Source organism: Sinocyclocheilus rhinocerous, unplaced genomic scaffold (genome assembly GCF_001515625.1).
Source record: "Sinocyclocheilus rhinocerous isolate Xijiao unplaced genomic scaffold, SAMN03320098_v1.1 scaffold493, whole genome shotgun sequence".
Taxonomy (NCBI): Eukaryota; Metazoa; Chordata; class Actinopteri; order Cypriniformes; family Cyprinidae; genus Sinocyclocheilus; species Sinocyclocheilus rhinocerous.
In genome coordinates this window covers 345,783-367,275 of record NW_015626376.1, presented here as the reverse complement: position 1 = coordinate 367,275, position 21,493 = coordinate 345,783, and the positions used below count along the sequence as shown (strand labels likewise).

General features: G+C 36.4%; 1 protein-coding gene across 1 annotated transcript in view; it reads right to left on the bottom strand.

Moving 5' to 3' along the window:
• The window catches only part of loxhd1b (lipoxygenase homology PLAT domains 1b), a 60,724-nt gene that overhangs the window by 14,499 nt on the left and 24,732 nt on the right, over positions 1-21,493 (bottom strand). Inside the window, exons 16-32 of the mRNA XM_016517740.1 lie at positions 18,952-19,148; positions 18,666-18,858; positions 16,976-17,136; positions 16,576-16,900; positions 13,751-13,902; positions 13,361-13,491; positions 12,214-12,359; positions 11,542-11,646; positions 11,299-11,427; positions 8,563-8,727; positions 7,358-7,539; positions 7,161-7,277; positions 6,258-6,420; positions 3,839-3,993; positions 2,373-2,582; positions 648-774; positions 349-557 (exon numbers count right to left, since the gene is read on the bottom strand). Of these exons, the coding sequence (XP_016373226.1) occupies positions 349-557; positions 648-774; positions 2,373-2,582; positions 3,839-3,993; positions 6,258-6,420; positions 7,161-7,277; positions 7,358-7,539; positions 8,563-8,727; positions 11,299-11,427; positions 11,542-11,646; positions 12,214-12,359; positions 13,361-13,491; positions 13,751-13,902; positions 16,576-16,900; positions 16,976-17,136; positions 18,666-18,858; positions 18,952-19,148 (2,867 nt within the window). The remainder of the gene's footprint in view (positions 1-348; positions 558-647; positions 775-2,372; positions 2,583-3,838; positions 3,994-6,257; positions 6,421-7,160; positions 7,278-7,357; positions 7,540-8,562; positions 8,728-11,298; positions 11,428-11,541; positions 11,647-12,213; positions 12,360-13,360; positions 13,492-13,750; positions 13,903-16,575; positions 16,901-16,975; positions 17,137-18,665; positions 18,859-18,951; positions 19,149-21,493) is intronic.

Genomic DNA, 21,493 nt, shown 5'->3' with positions numbered 1-21,493 from the left:
CAGCACAACTGTTTTCAACACTGATAATAATCAGAAATGTTTCTTGAGCAGCAAATCAGCATATTAGAATGATTTCTGAAGATCATGTGACACTGAAGACTGGAGTAATGATGCTGAAAATACAGCTTTGATCACAGAAATAAATTACAGTTTAACAGATATTCACATAGAAAACAACTATTTTAAATTCTAATAATATTTCACAATTTTAACTGCATTTTTAATCAAATAAATGCAGCCTTGCTGAGCAGAAGAGACTTCTTTCAAAAACATTAAAAAGTTGAACAATAGTGTAAATGTTCACTCCTCTGTTTGATGTGTTTAAAACAAACAACACGAGAGTCTCACCTCAACTCTCTTGATCTCACCCACGTCTAGTCCATAACACATGAAGTGCTCCATTCCTCCCGCAGCGAAGCATGTCTTCCCGTCAGTGAGATCCAGCCAGAGTCGCTCCGTTTCTAAATCGTTGGGCCCTATGATGATAACGTAAACCCGACTGGTGGTGCTGGCGTCATGACCATCTCCGGTGGACACTGTGAAGTGGTACGGGATCACTGCCAAAACACAGATGCTGAGCATTAAACGACCCATTTCTGTCTGTCTGAGACTTCAGAATGAATCACTGGAATAAAGCATCATCTTACTCGGACCCTCCTCCATAATAACAGCCTTTTTCTTCTTCTTCTTCTTGTTCATGTTGCTGTCAAGACCTGCTTTAGAGTTCTGCATGTTCTTCTTTGCGTTCTGAGGGTTCCTCTCACCCTCGTATCCCTAACAGAAAAACACGACATCGACACGATTTCATTAAGTTTCTATTAGGGATAATTAAACATTTTAATCTAATTAATTACATGAAGTGCCAATTACTTCATCGCAAATCAATTTGTGCTGAGAAATGACCCTCAAAAAATAATTTAAAGTCATTATTGTGTTAAATAAGAAAACATTGAATAGACACTACAGAAAATTAGATTTAGAAAGAAATATTTTGATTCAACATTTAATATTGATTTTTGTTTTTTAAATTTAATGATATTCTAAATATAAATCTAAAACCAGCAGTAGGTCTAAATGTCTTAATGAGTTTAAAATACATTCATTCATTCGTTAAACATTCGTGATTCATTCAGAAATAAAAGAAATGCCTGTCTTTACGAATGAATCACTGAATATTTGGCTCATTCGATTCGTTCAAAAGCGCACCTCATGTTTGTGGCTGAATGCAAATGATCATAATTGATGGACAACTAAACGTGTGAAAAGACATCAGCAATCCGGCACAGAGAAAAAGAAGATGAAGCCTGTGCATCACTTTCAGGTACATTTCATAATCCTGTGAAACTTTTTTGGCTGTTGATGTTAATAACGTGTTTTAATGTCAGTAATAATTTAACCACCAACAACGCATCTAATATTCTCTCTGAGTTTCCATGTTCCCTTACGAAAATTAGCCATGGTTTTACTACGAATAAAACCAATGAATTCATGGTTTACGGTAACCATGAATTAACCATGGTTTTGTTACTTCAAATAATAGTTTACAAAGACGTATTAAGATAATATTTTAAACAGACCTAAGCCAACAACATCCTTTAAAATGACTTAAAATGCATTATATAAAAACTATGAGGCAATAATGATTGGTTAATTAACAATTATATGGTTTCGTTGAATAACACTGCTAAAATGCATAATGTAATACAAAAAAAAACAATTTATGTACATTACATATTATTACAAATGCCTGTAAAGGGCGCCGAAGGCCTGGTAGAATAGAAATGCAACAGCTTCTATAATTTCTTCAACAAAAACATGTGGACATCACAACCCTTACAAAAATGAACCATGGTTTTATCGTAGTAAAACTGCTTAATTTTCTTTTGCGTGATTTCTGAATGCTTGAGTCTATAAAATCAATCAGACAACTGCATTAATAAAACCGTAGCCATAGGTAACACTCTAGAGCTACAATTGTATTTTTAAATAATGCAATTTAATTAAAATGTATTTATTTGTGACCCTGGAGCACAAAACCAGTCATAAGGGCCACTAATGATTTTTGGCATTAAAGAAAAATTGATAATTTTGACAAATACAATGTATTGTTGGCTATTGCTACAAATATACCCCAGCGACTTAACACTGCTTTTGTGCTCCAGGGTCACATATTAGAGGGTGATATTTTGCACTCATTTCTTGAATTTTAGATTCATATAACTGCATTCTAATAGGCTCCATCACGCTGCATCATGTTCATCAGAAACTGGATGGGACGCTGTGTTAAATGCATTTTAACACTTTATTTATTCCATAATTAATTGACAAGTTAAATCGACAGCCCTAGTTTTTATGAATGAGATTTCCATCACCTTGACAAAGAAGGTCCTCTCGATGCGCTTGTCCTCTTTCTTAATGGAGAGCCAGCGTTCACACAGAAACATGTAAACCTCTTCTGTCTCCACATCCACCACCTCCACCTGATCCAGATACCAGTCAGCTCCAGCCAGAGAATTATCATGCTGGATTCTGATCTTATAGACCTGACCCAGATCCACGGCTTCAATGCTGAACTTGTCAACCTGCACACAAACAGCTGCTGTGAATCCTGAAATGCTGATTTGGAGCTGGCTAACGTTGCTGCTTTCATTGTTGTGCTGATGATGCCCTGCTTTGTTTTTCCTCTAAATGAGGTCTGATGGTTAGTGGAGCGTCTGATAGACTTTATGGATGATAATATCTCCTTCTTCTACATAAATGTGTTTTCATTGTCACAGCTCTAATAGCTATAAAACTGTTCTGAAGCTATTTTAAAAATGTAAAAATGTGTGCCTTTTAATTTTAAATTGAAACCACTATACAATAAACTGACTTTCCTTCTGCTAATTCAGATAAAAAGGGTATTATCAGGGTTATTAATAGGTAATTACTAGGTTTGGGCTTTTGCATCAATTAGCACTTTGTTAATGACAATAAAAATGATAAGAAGACAAGATATTATAATTTAGAAAATTTTGTCACTTGAAATAAAATTAACAATTTTTCATTTCATTTTCATAGTACTTGATGTAATGTAACTTGATGCAACAAAACAAAAAATAATAACACTTTAAATTAAAATATAAAAAATAAAATACATGAAAAAATAAAAATTTAAAATATTAAAACAAAATATAAAAAGTAAAAATAAAAATCTAAATATTACTAAAAAGTATAATAGATACTCACTGATACTAAAATAACAAAATTATTGTATTATTCATCAAATCTAGAAATAAGCTGCGTTTGTGCAACCTGTTTCTACATCAGAGACTCTTAACCAAGGGGTGTTAAGATGACTTAAAATTATATAAAAAAGACAAAATCACATTAAAATAATCAACATAATTCTTATTTTAATTCACCCTCTCAACAAAATGTATTTTATTTTTTATTTAAAATTTTTTTTTTTTTTGAGGATTCTGGATATTTGAAAAAGCCAAAGATTTCTTGACCTATAAGTTAGTGAAATTCATAAACTCATATAACTTCATGGGCATTTTTATAATGAACATGCATTTTTCTAGTTATTCCAAGCTCTAAAATATAAAATAATAAGATAAATAATACTGTTAAAAATGTCTAGTAAATTCCTTGGTTAATTAATAAGAGCAGTATCCCTGAAGAACATGAATAATATTCATATTATTGTGACTAATATTGGACCTTGGAGTCAAAAAGGTTGCGAACTGCTGTTCTAGATGGTTTTACATCATCCTCTATAGCTGGCATATTTGCTTTGGCAAGGAAATGTCTTTCAAGAAAGATATAACAATAACTATGAGTATATGGTGCTTACGGCTCCTCTCTCAAACTTGTTGCCGTTGCTCTCAGATTTGCTGAGCTTGCGTTCTCCGGTGTCTCCCAGATCTCCGTAGATGGTCAGGAACACATTGGCATCGGTGCCGGCTCCGTGCATGTCCCCCGTCCTCACCGACACCTTATACGTGTGAGCTGCAGAAACATCAGCATGTGTGTTAATGATCGACAACAAGTGTGATGCACCACTGTAACCTTTCAAGAATATTCTGATATAAAGGAAAACAAACCACAACATGAATTCTAACATGCATTTTCAGCTGAAATGTGTTTATTTGAGTCAGTGTTGTTACTGTTAACTAAAACTATTCTTCACATTTATTATAAAGCACTGTCACAGTAAGAAACAGAAAAAAATAACAGTGTTATTGTTGCGAAATTCATAAATTATGAAACAAATTCAATTCAGCTGTAAAATAGCTCTACAGAAGACAATACAGTCATTACTCAGTTCATGTTTTGTTCTCATCCATTAGTGTTAGTGCATTAACTTGATAATATAACTGAATATTAATTGTATTTGAAACCTATTAAAAATTGTTTTTGTCAAGTGAAATTAAGCAGAAATAAAATATAAATATAAGATTTTGGTTTTGATTGCTTCTATTGTCATCATTTGTAAGTCGCTTTGTATAAAAGCATCTGCTAAATGACTAAATGTAAGATGAAAAATGTAAATTTAAAAATGATGAAAATTGGAAATGTTGCATTGGCGACGAACTGAAATAAAATAAGTAGTGAAGTACTTAAAATAATATTAAATTAATTAAAAATGTTGAATATTAAAATACTGAAGTACTAAAATTTAAATAAACTGACAACTAAACCTGAAATAAAAATAAATTAAAGCAAAAAAAAACAAACAAAAAAAGATATATCATTTAATTTACGATATATCCCATTAATAATTCACTGAATGCACTACGCATCTCTCGTTTTTCCTCAAATCCTCACGTCTCATTCCAGGTTTGTTTTTACACACATACTAATTTTCTTTCACTTCTAATACCTACTTGCAGTGTTTACTAGGGCTGGGTAAAAAAAAATATTGATTTCTCGATTTTAATCGATTCTCATTTTTATGAGATGATATCAATTCTTAAATCCCAAGAATCAATTAGTCTAGCCTGTTTTCAGTTAATAAACAGAATATTGTACAGCGCCTCCCATTCAATAAATCGCAATACGCTTTGTGCTTTGTTACTTTTGATATGAACCAAAGTCTGAGATTTCAAATTCTGTCCGTTTTATTGCAATATTCAAATAATAAATGCCGTTTAATGCGGAGTGACTAAATGTCTCCTCCGCTTTAATACAAGTTATAGCACAAAATAAACATGAATGAACATCCGAAGGTATGTTAAAAGAACGAGTACAACTTACCGAAATCCGTATCCTGTCTCATGTAATCGCTCAATCAGTGTTTCAACCGCGCAAAGACGTCAATATAACAGCTTGTAAACAATGTCAAGTAACGTCACAATTAAATTACCTCAGAAAAAACATATTCTGTGATCATAAACTCGTTAGTCAGCAAGAGAAATTAACTCTAGAGAGGATAATTTTGCTAAATGTATGCACCATACAGCATATTCATTATGATTTTTTTGGCTGCTCTTCAATATTTGATTTATGTTTGAACAAATATATTTTTTAGTGCTGTCAAACGATTAATTGCGTTTTTGTTTACATAATATATATGTGTGTACTGTGTATATTTATTATTTATATATAAATACACACACATGCATGTATATATTTCAGTTGTTTGTATATTAAATATATTTATATATAATAGAAATTATATGAATATAAATATATACATGTAAATATTTTCAAAATATATACTCTATGTGTTTGTATTTATATAAACATAATAAATATACACAGTACACCCACACATATATTATGTAAACAAAACCTTTTATTTTGAATGCGATTAATCGTTTGACAGCACTACTGTTTTCTATTTACATAATATTAATAATATAATATTTATTTATATTTTTTTAAAACAATTTTAAGCTTCAATATTAATGTAGCACCAAATGACTACATTACATTACAGCATTAGTTGAGAGATTTTTTTTCCTTGAGAAAATTAGCCATGTACTATACATGATGTAATAATCGAGTTTGAATTTAATCGAATCGGAATCGAATCGCAAGCTTGTGAAGCATAATCGAATCAAATTGTGAAATTTGTGTTAAAACCCAGCCCTTCTAAAGCAATATTTGTTATCTGTCAAAATGATGGAATCTTTTGCTGATTGTTCACAGAAGTTATTCCTATAGCATCATGGGGCATAGGAAAAAGCTGGATATTTGTGTCTATTTGTGCTTTATAAATAAATAAATGGACTGAAATCCTAATACTGTACAGTACGACAGTCACGTACTCTCCAGAGCATCCTCCACCTCGACCTCGTTGTGTTTGAGCGTCCCGTCTCTCAGCAGCTTCTCCGTGATGATCTCAGAAGACACCACCTCTCTCACCGTCTCGCCGTCATCCTCAGACTTGGCCAGCCAGCGTTCACAGGGGAAGATGGTCGTCTCCGAACCCTGGAGAACATTCGGTTCACTCAGGGTTCCTACACGTTTTCCATTTTCAAAGTTCCATACTTTTCCAGACTCGAATTTCCAAACCTCTCAGTAGAATAACAGACCATGCTTAACATAAATGGTTCATACAGCATTATTTTCAGCTTTATATTTGGTATATGGTTATGGAAGGCATTATCTGCCAATTTTAAATAAATCAATTTAATTATAAAAATGAAAACCAGATTAACAATTTCATTATAGAACACTATACACAAAATATGTGCCAAAATTGAAAATAAAATGAAATCATTTAATTTTCATTTTCAGTGTGACAATGCATTGTCCCTGAAATATTTTGGCATATATTTTGCGTATAGTTTTCTATAATGAAATTGTTAATCTGGTTTTCATGTTCATTTTTATAGTTAAATTGATATGTGACCCCTGGATCACAAAACCAGTCATAAGGGTCAATTTTTTGAAATTGAGATTTATACATCATGTGAAAACTGAATGAAAACGCTTTGCATTGCTGTATGGTTTGTTAGGATAGGACAATATTTGGTTAATTGTAGTGTCTGTTCTTTTACTGAACTAAATTATTTTTATTACTATAAAAAATCAAAACGACGGTGGGGGTCGGTGCCGCGGTGGGCAAGTGACGTAACCGGTGTTGCGGCTTAACACCGGTATCACCATCAGCACCGTCTATCACGGCAAGCCTAGTCCAGGGTCACATATTATCTGAACGCTGTTACCTTTCCTTTCCTCAAAAGTCTTCTGATTTCCACTCTGTCCAGATGCCAGCCGGGGTTCGTCCCTTGGTTATCGTGTCCGATGCGGATCTTCTCTATGACATCCCCTATGTCTTCCAGCTTGGCAGAGAAATGAAAGCACAGCGTTGACTGACAGAGAGCGCATCTGCGCTGTATAACGACGACCGACTGATGCTCACCTCTACAATGAACATGTCTTCTGCTGATCTCTCGAAGTACATGCGTCGTTCTCTCTTGTTCACACACAGGTACTTCTGCTGCGTACACAGACCCTTCTGACCGTACAGAACGATGAAAACATCCGCGTCCGTCCCCGCAGCGAACACGTCACTCGTGCAGGTGGTGATCTCATAGGGAACGACTACAGGAGAAAGACACAAACAATTACTCAAATCTATTTACAGGGATCGTTCACCCAAAGATAAAGCACACGCACACAAACCTCTCTGGCTGTTTTATATTCATATAAAGCTAAATGTGAGAACTTAAGAGCAGTTTCTTCATCTGTGATGTCATGCTGCACTCCAGACCAGGGTTATTATTACAGTTAACTAAAACTATAAAAATAAACGTATTTTATTTCAGCTAGATGCCAAGGCAACATTTCACATTTTCATTTAGTTTAACTTGATGTATTAAGATAAATAAAACCAAAATAATTTGCTAAATATATTAAGATATAAAATAGAAATATAGAAACATATTTAAAAAAAATAAAAATAAAAATGACGAAAATGCACAGGAAAACGAAAAGAAATTTAAAAAATGCACTAACTGATAAAATGACTAAAATTAAAATGAAAACAGCAAATAAAAACTACTAAAATAAATACTAAAACAACACTGATCCAAACAAAGATGTTTTCACATTAAACTTCTACTGTTAAAATACACTGCAAAAATGATTTTCTTATTTCTCTCATTTAAGTGAATCTATGTTTAAAACAAGAAAAAAAAATCTGCCAATGGTGTCATAAAAATTCTTGTTTTTTCCTTTGAATTAAGTTTATTTTTCTGAACCCACTGGCAGTTATTCCACTTATTCTTTTAAGCATAAATTTGCTTAATTTTGATAAAAAAAAAATTTAATTGAATATCTTGAAAAAAAATTTTTTTTTCATTTAATATAATTGAAAGACTTAATATTTTAAGTCATTTTGCTACGGACGTAAATGTATCTTGATTTAAGAATGTTTAGATATTTGTACAAGACAAGACAAAAAAAAAAACGAATAAGAAAATCAGAACTTTGCCTTTTTTTGGGATACAATCTATTACTGTTTTGTAAGAAAAATGCCAAAGAGTGTTCAATGAAAGCAAATAATCTCTTTTTAATTCACTGCATGTCCTTTGGCTGTAAACAAAGCGGTTCACAGTCTCTTACATGGCGTGTAAAGTTCAGTCTGTAGCTCCGCTGGATACAGATCTCTGACAACAACTCCATCGTCTTCTCCTGTGTCCAGCCAGCGGCCACATGGGAAACGAAGCCTCTGTCCTTGAGAAGGAGCATTGATCTCCACCCAGTCCAGGAACCATCCAGCCGACCCTCCTGCAAAACACAGACCCAATCATCTCCATTAATGCTCCTGCTAATACAGGCGAGTAAAGCTACAGTCCAGCTAGAGAGGAAACTATCCAAGATGTCTATTTTATTGCTCAGATGTTGCTCTTTTATGGCTCAAGCTCTCGGGAATGAAGAGCTTTCTTACAGATGTTTCTCTTAAAATTACTTAGGAGAAATAAAAACAAACCCAAATGAGCCAATAGCTGTGTTGTAGTAAGAGTATAACGCTTTAACGTTCAGAGGAGAGCACTTGAGTTCTCATTGAGACTGCAAACTCTGACTGTCATCTAGATATACACTATATTGCCAAAAGTATTGGAACCCCACCTTTCTAATGAACAGGTTTGACTACTTTAGTACTTTCCATGAGTACAAATCCTAATGTTTAAGCATATAATGATATTCTAGGGAATTGTGTGCTTTTAATTTTATAGCAACAGTTTGGACAGAAACGCTCCAGTCACATCGCTCTTAATGGCAGCTGTTGTTCTCCAGTCATTGGGAATAAATCACAAATAAACCTCTTACATTCCTGGACAGCAGTGATTGAATTGAGATCAAACTTTGCTTATGTTTCTCCCAGATCTCAATCTGGAGTTTCAGAAAAGATCTCAGTATTATCTGAAACTGTGCTCAGATACGCTATATTGCCAAAAGTATTGGAACCCCCCCTTTCTAATGAACAGGTTTGACTACTTTAGTACTTTCCATGAGTACACATCCTAATGTTTAAGCATATAATGATATTCTAGGGAATTGTGTGCTTTTAATTTTATAGCAACAGTTTGGACAGGACCCTTTTCTATTCTAACATGACGATGCCTCTGTGTATAAGGCAAGGATCAAAAGAAATGATTGATTGAGTCAGTGTGGAACTTGACTAGTCTGGTGTGACTTTAAATGCAGACCTAGAGCCAAAAACTCATCAGCAAACACCAGTGACTTGTACATATGGGTGCAGTCATTTTAGACACTTCCAAAACTGTTGCAACAGAGATGGAAATACAATATTTAAATGCATGAATTTATCTTTGTTACCACAGTTTTGGAAGTGCCTTTTTCTGTTCGGGGTGTCCCAATACTTTTGTCCATATACTATATGTACAAGTCATTGGTGTTTGCTGATGAGTTTTTGGCTCAAGGACTGCATTTAAAGTCACACCAGACTAGTCAAGTTCTTCCACACTGACTCAATCAATCATTTATTTTTGATCCTTGCCTTATACACAGAGGCATCGTCATGTTAGAATAGAAAAGGGTCCTGTCCAAACTGTTGCTATCCACCTTATTTTTCCCGTTAAGAGTGGTCATGGCCATTTGTAAATGTAATGGGTCCCATCTGCATCCAGCTATTTTTAGCTGTGCAAAACAGCTTTTTGCTGCTTGATATCGCAAATTGGTGTGTCTTACCATATTATTTTAATGTATTATCTTAAAGGGTTAGTTCACCCAAAAATGACAGCAACACAACTGAAATGTTCCCAAGTCCAGAGCCGGATACGCTGTTTCCGTTCAGATCAAATCACAACAACGTAGGAAACAGATCCGGCGTGAGCAGCTGACACAGAACAGCATACGCTGTTTACTTCCAGCGGATATTCTCCAAAATGGAATTGTTGAATAAAGTCGTTTTTTTTCTTTTGCGTACAAAAAGTATTCTCGTAGCTTCGTATAATTACGGTTGAACCCCTGATGTCACATGGATTATTTTACCGATCTCCTTGCTACGTTTCTGGACTTGGGAACCTTTCAGTTGCATTGCTGTCTATGCAGGGTCAGACAGCTCTCAGATTCCATCAAAAATATCTTAATATGTGTTCCGAAGATGAACGAAGGTCTTACGGGTTTGAAACGACATGAGGGTGAGTAATTAATGACAGAATTTTCATTTTTGGGTGAACTAACCCTTTAATTATGAACAAACTGGCTTGTAGTGCAAACAGTTTTACCGTTTACTGCACTTTGTTATTCTTCTCGTTATTTCCCTACGGCAGCTAATGAACCGGAAATCTTGCACATTCACAGAAAACGGCCTACTTCCGTGTTGAAGAATAAGGTGGATAAAATTAGAAGCACACAATTCCCTAGAATATCATTATATGCTTTAACATTAAGATTTGTACTCATGGAAATTACTTAAGTGGTCAAACCTGTTCATTAGAAAGGGGGGGGGTTCCAATACTTTTGGCAATATAGCGTATCTGAGCACAGTTTCAGATAATACTGAGATCTTTTCTGAAACTCCAGATTGAGATCTGGGAGAAACATAAGCAAAGTTTGATCTCAATTCAATCACTGCTGTCCAGGAATGTAAGAGGTTTATTTGTGATTTATTCCCAATGACTCGAGAACAACAGCTGCCATTAAGAGCGATGTGACTGGAGCGTTTCTGTACCGTTGCCAAGCAACTTAATACCAGACAGGTTGCTAACTGTTTGCAAGAAGCTTTTAGAGGCAGTCGAGCGAATCCTGTCCAAACAAAGCCTGATTCAAACCCAGCTGTCACTCAGTGTGTGATCACATTCAGACGGGCTTTCGGTCACATTTAATGCTCACCTGAGTTGTCATGGCCAATTCTCAATTTCTGGAGTTCTCCGAGATCAACGGCCTCCACGATAAATTCATCGATCATTCCTTTCTCAAACTTGTTTTTGTGTGATTTAGAGGCTTTCAGGTTAATGAGTCCTGTTCAGTTCATGAGGATAGAGGGAAAGAAACCAAGAAAAGCTGCGAATAGTTAGCGGATAGTGTGAAGAACGCTCTATATTTATTCAAAGTGGTGATTGCGTGTATTTTCACCTGTGTCGTCATTCTCTCCATACAGAATCGCAAAGATATTGGCGTCTGTTCCAGCGTGTTTCTTTTCTCCAGTCTTGATCCTCAATGTGTATGTTGTCGACATTGCTACAAACAAAACAAAAAGAATAAGAAGAAAATAAATTAAATAATAATAAGTACTTGGACTGACAGACAAAACTGATCACATTTCATTAAATTTGCAATCGTTTGCTTTAGACTGAAATTAGAAGTAGATATGATTTCATTATAATTTCAGCAAAAATGTTCCAGTTACAAGGTGAATCGCTGGGGAATAAGATTTATTATTTAATTAAAAATAACAACACAAATCATACAAACAACATTTTTTTTTTTTAGATTATTCACATTTTATTAAAGATACCCATAAACCAGCTAGACAAAGTTCTCCCAACTTATCTAGTATATACTTCTGTGTCAACTATTTTCTTTTCAACAAGAGCACAAAGCAATAAAATTAATGTGTATAGAGATCATTGGATTCTCGAGAGAATTTGCTGAGATGCATTTTCAATTTGTAAAAAAATTGTTCAAATTTTAATTTTAAGTTCATATTGAGCAACATTTAATAATTCAAGCCTATGTAATATATTTTTAGATCTGCTTTTGACATAAAACTAATTTTATTTGCCATTGACACTGTGTTTTGTTCACCTTTCTGCTCCAAACCCAGTGTGGCCCCAGACTCCTCCTCATCCTCGTCCTTCCTCATGAAGGCCTCATCCACAGGAACGAGCTCTCGCGCAATCTGAGCATCATCTTCATCAACCGCCAGCCAGCGGTTACAGGGGAAGTAATACCTGAGCGTAAGCCGATATGAAGAGTTAGACGTGAGACGCGTTCATTACGTTTCTGTGTTTAAGCGCTTCCACACAATAGACTCATTAATAAATCGACACATGCAGATCTTCATGTGATCCGTTTTCCTGAAGTGATATCTGTGTCTTTTAATGTAGCTGCTGGGTTATTCTGAGTATTTTAGAGTGTTGCTATGCGGTTGCTGGGTTGTTCTGAGTATTTTAGAGTGTTGCTATGCGGTTGCTGGGTTGTTCTGAAAAGTTTTAGAGTATAGCTATGCAGTTGCTGAATAATTATGAGAATTTTACAGTGTTGCTATGTGGTTGCTTGGTTTTTCTGAGTATTTTAGAGTGTTGCTATGGGTTGCTGGGTAATATTTAGTGTTTTATAGTGTTGCTATGTGGTTGCTGGGTTATTCTGATTGTTTTAGAGTGTTGCTATGCGGTAGCTGGGTTGTTTTGAGGGGTTTTAGAGTGTTGCTATGCAGTTGCTGGGGTGTTCTGAAGGGGTTTAGAGTGTTGCTATGCAGTTGCTGGGGTGTTCTGTGGACTTTTAGAGTGTTGCTATGCAGTTGCTGGGTTGTTCTGAAGGTGTTTAGAGTGTTGCTATGCAGTTGCTGGGGTGTTCTGAAGGGGTTTAGAGTGTTGCTATGCAGTTTCTGGGCTGTTCTGTGGACTTTTAGAGTGTTGTTATGCAGTTGCTGGGTTGTTCTGAAGGGGTTTAGAGTGTTGCTATGCAGTTGCTGGGGTGTTCTGAAGGGGTTTAGAGTGTTGCTATGCAGTTGCTGGGGTGTTCTGAAGGGGTTTAGAGTGTTGCTATGCAGTTGCTGGGGTGTTCTGAAGGGGTTTAGAGTGTTGCTTTGCAGTTTCTGGGCTGTTCTGTGGGCTTTTAGAGTGTTGCTAAGCGGTTGCTGGGCTGTTCTGTGATGTTACTATTCGGTTTCTAGATTGTTCTGATATCTGTGTCAGGCCAGAGTCTAAGGAATCAGTCTGAGTGAACTCACGTGTTGTCATCTTTGGTGTCCACGATCTCCACCCTGTCTAGGTACCAGGCTGACTGATGGCTGTTATCGTGACGGATCCTTAGTTTCTTCAAAGGCCCCAGTTCCACAGCTGTGATGGAGAACGTGTCCTCCTGTAAGTTGAAGCAGCACATAACCATGAATCTACTTCCACAAGCATGAAGAAAACAATGACATGCAAGATGTCAGCTTGGATCTGTCAGGGTGGCCTCGATTCAGAGGAGCATATTCGATGTGTGCGGTAAATAATTGATCGGCTCACATTAACAGATGAGTAAGACTATACGACTACATCTACTGTGAATAACATGAGGGATCGTGTCAGATTGCCTGCCTTCGATGACTGGACGTTCATCTGGTCATTCATCTCACCTGTCCACGTTCAAATTTGTTGAGATTACTGGACTTTCTCAAGGGTCGTTCTCCAGTATCTCCGTTCTCTCCGTAGAAGTTTATGAACACGTTGGCATCACTTCCGGCCCCCATCATGTTTCCCGTGAAGATGTGGACCTCATATGTGTTTTCTGAGGCGGAACAGATTATGAATTATTAAAAAAAGAAAGTATTTACCATGATTTGATCAATGATACTGCAGCTGTAATCTGTGATTTGTGCACTATAATACACCAGTATTAATGTCACACTGGATTCTTAAATCTGAAAGAAATATTAGTGGTGTTTTCCCATGTAAAACTCACTGCCTTAATTCTAGAGTGTTGAAACTGGTTGCATGTGGTTGCTAAGGTATTCTCTGTGGTTTGCGGAACGATGTATGTTAAAAGCACACGTCCAGTTTTGTGTGAGTGAAGGAAATCCGCTTGGGAGTGGAGAGATTCGTCCTCGCGCACATGGATCGCGTAACATTATGCGCTCTCGACATTGTCATTAAGATCACACTATAGAAACCGCCTAAAATTAGAAATGTACTAAAAACAAGCCTATGGCAAGACATCTGGTAGGGGGGGCACCTGGGGTGGCCAGCCAAATTTCAGGGGGGGCCGGTGCCACCCCTGGCCACCACGTAGACACGCCCCTGTTGGTATGTGGTTGCTAGGTTGTTCTGAGGGTTTTTAGAGTGTGGCTATGCAGTTCCTAGGTTGTTCTGAGTGTTGCTATGTGGTTGCTAGGCTCTCCTGAGTGATTTTGGAGTGTTGCTATACCGTTTCTAGGTTGTTCTGAGTGTTTTTAGAGTGTTGCTATACCGTTTCTAGGTTGTTCTGAGTGTTTTTAGAGTGTTGCTGTGCAGTTGCTACTGTAGGTTATTTTAAGTGGTTTAGAGTGTTGCCATGTGGTTTCTAGGTTGTTCTAAGGGATTTTAGAGTGTTGCTATGTAGTTGCTTGATTATTCTGAGTGTTTTTAGAGTGTTGCTATGCAGTTGTTAGATTATTCTGAGTGTTTTTAGAGTGTTGCTATGCAGTTTCTAGGTTATTCTGAACATTTTTAGAGTGTTGCTATGCCATTTCTAGGTTGTTCTGCGTGTTTTTATAATGTTGCCATGTGGTTGCTGGGTTATTTTGAGTGTTTTAGAGTGTTGCTATGCAGCTTCGAGGTTGTTTTGAGTGTTTTTACAGTGTTGCTATGCAGTTCCTAGTTTGTTCCGAGTGTTTTAGAGTGTTGCTATGTGGTTGCTAGGCTCTCCTGAGTGATTTTAGAGTGTTGCTATACCGTTTCTAGGTTGTTCTGAGTGTTTTTAGAGTGTTGCTATGCAGTTTCTAGGTTGTTCTGAGTGTTTTTAGAGTGTTGCTATGCAGTTCCTAGGTTGTTCTGAGTGTTTTTAGAGTGTTGCTATATGGTTGCTAGGCTATCCTGAGTGTTTTAGAATGTTGCTATGCAGTTTCTAGGTTGTTCTGAGGGATTTTAGAGTGTTGCTATACAGTTACTACTGTAGGTTATTTTAAGTGATTTAGAGTGTTGCCATATGGTTGCTGGGTTATTTTGAGTGTTTTTAGAGTGTTGCTATGCCGTTTCTAAGTTGTTCTAAATTTTTTAAAGTGTTGCTATATGGTTGCTAGGCTATCCTGAGAGTTTTTAGAGTGTTGCTATACCGTTTCTAGGTTGTTCTGAGTGTTTTTAGAGTATTGCTGTGCAGTTGCTACTGTAGGTTATTTTAAGTGATTTAGAGTGTTGCTATGTGGGTTATTTTGAGTGTTATAGAGTGTTGCTATGCAATATCTAGGTTGTTCTAGGGATTTTGGAGTGTTGCTATGTGGTTGCTAGGTTGTTCTTAGTGTTTTTAGAGTGTTGCTATACCGTTTCTAGGTTGTTCTGAGTGATTTTAGAGTGTTGCTATACCGTTTCTAGGTTGTTCTGAGTGATTTTAGAGTGTTGCTATACCGTTTCTAGGTTGTTCTGAGTGATTTTAGAGTGTTGCTATACCGTTTCTAGGTTGTTCTGAGTGTTTTTAGAGTGTTGCTATATGGTTGCTAGGCTATCCTGAGTGTTATAGAGTGTTGCTATACCGTTTCTAGGTTGCTCTGAGTGATTTTAGAGTGTTGCTATGCAGTTTCTAGATTATTCTGAGTGTTTTTAGAGTGTTGCTATGCCGTTTCTAGGTTGTTCTGAGTGTTTTTAGAGTGTTGCTATGCCGTTTCTAGGTTGTTCTGAGTGTTTTTAGAGTGTTGCTTTGCAGTTGCTACTGTAGGTTATTTTGAGTGTTTTAGAGTGTTGCTATGTGGTTGCTAGGCTCTCCTGAGTGATTTTGGAGTGTTGCTATACCGTTTCTAGGTTGTTCTGAGTGTTTTTGGAGTGTTGCTATACCGTTTCTAGGTTGTTCTGAGTGTTTTTAGAGTGTTGCTGTGCAGTTGCTACTGTAGGTTATTTTAAGTGGTTTAGAGTGTTGCCATGTGGTTTCTAGGTTGTTCTAAGGGATTTTAGAGTGTTGCTATGTAGTTGCTTGATTATTCTGAGTGTTTTTAGAGTGTTGCTATGCAGTTGTTAGATTATTCTGAGTGTTTTTAGAGTGTTGCTATGCCGTTTCTAGGTTGTTCTGAGTGTTTTTAGAGTGTTGCTTTGCAGTTGCTACTGTAGGTTATTGTGAGTGTTTTAGAGTTTTGCTATGTGGTTACTCTGAATGATTTTAGAGTGTTGCTTTGCAGTTGCTTCATTATTTTGAGTGTGTTTTAGAGTCTAGTGATGACTGACATAGTCAAACGTAGTTAACAGAACCGCATGATCAAACATTGGTAGGTGTCTGTACCCTCCAGCTCCTCATTGTCCTCTGGCAGAAGTTCCACCACCATCTCTCCGTCCTCCTCATCAGAAGCCAGCCAGCGATCGCAGGGGAATAAGTAGGTCAAGACCACCTCACGCATCTCCTCCTCACCGCCTTCCTCGTCTTCATCCTCCTCGCTCTTCTTTTTCTTATTCTTCTTCTTCTTTTTATCTTCTTTCTTCTCTTTGGGGACCATGGCCATTATCAGACGCTTGATCTCCACCCGGTCCAGGTACCATCCGGCTCCTACGCCCGAGTCATCATTGCTAATGCGGATCTTGAAGATCTTCCCCACATCTTTAGCCTCAATCTGTTGCACAGACGTCACAGATCAGTATGACACTGAGTGAGTGTGATGATGATGATGGTTAGACATTGACAATACCTTGAATATGTCTGTTGCTCCTCTCTCATAGTTGTTTGACCTGCTGGCGATTTGGAGCACTTCCGTCTTTCCTTGATCTCCGTAGATTTGGATAAAAACATTGGCATTTGTGCCACCAGCAAAGACGTCCCCCGTCACAACCGTGATCTCATAGTTTATCACTACAGGACAATTACAAAAGAACGAAATAGTACTTCATGCTTCTAAATACAAGAACATGCAAAAATTATTCCAATACTATAAAAAATTATTATAATATATATATATATATATATATAAACATTTTTAAATCAAGACACTTGATTTAAGACACACAAAAGCATATTAAGGGCCAGATTTACTAAACAAGGCAATTCCAAAACAGCGCCGTCAAAAGACGGTTTGCGCTGGCGCAAGCTGTTAGTAAATCTGGCCTTAAGTCTTGTTTTCTGAAAAATTTATAGAATTTATGCTTAAAACAAGAAAAAAAGAAGTATCTGCTATTGGGATCAGAACAATAAATTTAATTTGCTTTGAGAGGTTTTAGAATGTTGCTTTGTGGTTTCTTCTGTGGTTAAAAGAAGAAAAATATCCGATAAGATTATTTTTCTGACTCCATTGGCAGATATCTGTTCTTGTTTTGAGCATAAATTTGATACATTTTTAATAGAACAAAACTTGGCAACACTTTAGAATACTGTTCCGTCGTTAGTGAATAACTACACAGGAACAAATGACTAATGCACTATTAATATTGTAGTAACTACTACTACCTAACAAGAAAATATGATTAACAATTTAGTAAGTAATAGAGCTCATTGAAACTGGTAGTTCACTATTAGCTAATCAATAACTACTATATATATATATCATAGAGAACTCCTAAGAACTACTGTATACAGGTTCATAATTAATATGAATTATGCATAATTAATTTTAGAGTAAAGATCATGGTAACCCACTAGTAATGACTCAAGTATTACCAAATCCTTCTAAAGGAACTACTAATTACTTGGATCAGTATTCTAAAATGAAAAGCTTTTGAGATACATGTAAGGTTTTGGATAGTAATTATTTAGGTTTACCAAATCTAGCAAAATTAATTACTAACCAGAATCTTACAAAAACCTCACAAGTTTACAATGACTTCAGTAATTACTAGGGAGTTATCACATTATCACATCACATCCGTTAGAAGGATGTAGTAACACCTAAATAATTACTATCCAATACTTTACAGAGCCCTCAAAAGCTTACAATGATATCAGTCATTACTAGGGTGTTATCATGATCTTCACTTTAGAATTAATTATACATTATGTATTATTCACATTAATTATGAACCTGTATACAGTAGTTCTTATTAGTTCTTGGAGGTATGAAAAAATAGTAGTTACTGATTAGCTAATAGTGAAATACCACATTCGAATAAGCACTATTACTTACTAATTCATCAATCAGATTTCTTGTTAGATACTAGTAGTTACTAGAGTGCTAATATTGCATTACTCGTGTGTTCTTGTGTAGTTATTCAGTAATGATGGAACAAAGTGTTACCCAAAACTTAATATCTTAAGTCATTTTGCTTCTCAAGTAAATGCATCTTGATTTAAGAATATACTGGAACCAAGGCAAGGCAAACAAGGCAAAAATTTGTTTGCAGTGTGTTTTCAGCAGGGATCTGCTATATAATAACAGCATGAGCGTTTACATTGTTCAACGTCCAGTATTTCACTGGGGTAAATCTCCACCTCCGTCTTCCCATCAGCCTCGTCTCTGCACAGCCAGCGGTGACTGGGGAACATGTAGTGTTTGCCGTGATTTGGCACCATGATCTGAACGCTGTCCAGAAACCAGCCAGCACGCATCCCTTCATTAGAGTGACCTATCAGGAGCCGGTTGATCTAGATTTGAGAAAAACATCTTCATGAGTTTATGAGGTGGTTTAATATGTGTCTGTTAAATATAATACAGTACTGTTAGGAAAGCGCACATACTTGGCCGATGTCAGCGGTGTCGACGGTGAAAACATCCACCCGGCCCGCCTCGAAGTAATTGCGCAGGTTGTTGTCTGAGACCACGAGCATCATTCTGCTGGTGTCTCCCTTCTCACCGTAGAACTTCACAAACACTTTAGAGTCTGAACTTCCTCCACTGACGTTACCCGTTTTCACTGCGATGTGATAGCTGACGTCTGAAACAGACATTTCTCATATTCAGCTTTCATGTGTTCTAAGAACTGAAAAGGCTAATTTGAACTTTGTGCTGAATTCTGGTTTTCGGTGAAACTGAAGTTCCCTTGAACAGTGAGGGGGGTTTATGAGAAAAGCTAACAATTAATAAAAATGTAAATTGAAATTCAATAAATATTAATAAAACACTTACTAAATATTCAAAAGACAATTTTTAATAACAATAAAAATTTAAATTAAATCATAAAAAGAATTCATCAGAATTTAAATGAATCGTTTTAAAATTTAAATTATATAAATAAAACACTTAGTAAACATTTATTATATCCTAAAAATGTAAAATAAAAATAAATACTAAAACACTTACTAAAAAGTTAATTAAATCATAAAATGTAAAAAATAAAATTAAATACCTTTAACACAAAAACTATCAAAATAAAATACTACAAATTAAATCATAATGAACTCAGAATAAAAAAATAGTAAAAACTTAATAAAATTATAAAAAGTAGAATTGAAAACTATCAAAATAAAATACTACAATTGAACCAAACGGTAAAATAAAATAAACGTAAAAACTATAAAAAATAAATCAAAAATCGGGAAATCATAAAAATTTTAAATTTAAATAAATAATTCTAAAATAAAAACGATCAAAATATAACACTTACTAAAAATAATTAAATCATATATGTGTAAAATTAAAATTAATCATTTTAAAATACAATTATACAAACAATTATAAGATACTAAAAATGAACTAAAACTAAAATGTAAAATAATAAATAAATAATCACAATCAAAAATGTATAATTTATAAAAGTCTTTTTAAATGAATAACGAAATACTAAAAATTAAGTAAATCATAAATATGTAGAATTGAAATGAATTATTTTAAAATAAAACAAAATCAAAATAGAATGCTTATTAAAAATGAATGAAATCACAAAATATAATACTTAAAAGTTTGAGAATCCCTGCTCTACTGGCTTAATTAGATTATATATGACTAGACGTGTGTCTTTAACATCCAGCAGGTGAAACGTCTCGGTTACGTATGGTAACCCTCGTTCCCTGATGGAGGGAACGGAGACGTTGTGTCGAGTGTACGACACTAGGGGTCGCTCTTGGGAGCCCAAACACCTCTGACATCTTTGAGAAAAGGCCAATGAAATTGGCTGTGCAGAATTTGCATGGCTGGCCACGCCCCGGACATCCGGGTATAAATAGGCCAGCATAGCATCTGCTCACTCGTTCTGTTCTGAGGAGTCGAGAAACGTCTCAACCCACTCAGAGGCAATTCGGAGTTGTGGCATGAAGGACACAACATCTCCGTTCCCTCCATCAGGGAACGAGGGTTACCATACGTAACCGAGACGTTCCCTTTCTGTCATTCATTTCGACGTTGTGTCAAGTGTACAACACTATGGTTCCCTATACTAAACGCCACAACTGCCGAACTGCATCACGAGTCCACGGAGGCACAGATGTTGACAAGCCAGCGTGTCACAACCAAATGCACCTCTCCTCCTCGCAACCTTCCAATGCCCAAGACTTAAGACCTCACTCTCCAACATCCGGGAGAGTCACCATAGAGGCTGAGGTCCCCTCAGCCGGAGCCTTTTCCCATAATAATACTCACCATAATAAACAGCTGAAAAGTCTTGGTAGTAATGTTGGGACAGTGACTATTTCCCCCAGAGGAAAAAGGCACTAAGGAGATCACATCCTACCCGATGGGGAGGTAACATGTGAAGATCCACCTATGGACTTACAGAGGAAGTACCACATAGGGAAGGTACTGAGGTGGGCTCCACGTCAGGGGAGATCTACCAAAACCCAGAACCTATCGACAGAATGTCTGTCTAGGGGAACACTGAGCCTCAAGGACAATACAGTGGAGAATACACACATGGGGCCTCAAAAGGAGCTGCTACATGTGGAGCTAACCCAATACAAGAGTTCACTCAAGGGAACCTACCACATAATGAGTTCTAATAGCAAGTTCCTCTGCCGGACTTCACTAAGTAAAGTGTTTATGTGATGGAAGGGTAGTCCAGAGTTCATGAATAAGCGCATAACAACCCAAGGGGGGAGCGGCGCTGGTAGCAAGCTCTACACCCTGCCAGTCTCCTGAGTCGAAGAACTGACGATCAGGACTCTAGAAGATACTGGTTCCATTCGCAGATTATAAAATCTAGCAAATGTATTAGGCGTAGCCCAACTTGCAGCTCTACAGATACCTGCTAGAGAGGCCCCGTTCGCCAGGGCTGCTGATGCAGCCATGCCCCTGGTAGAGTGAGCCCTCACTCCCAGTGGGCAAGGTAGGCCTCTGGCCTGATAGGCC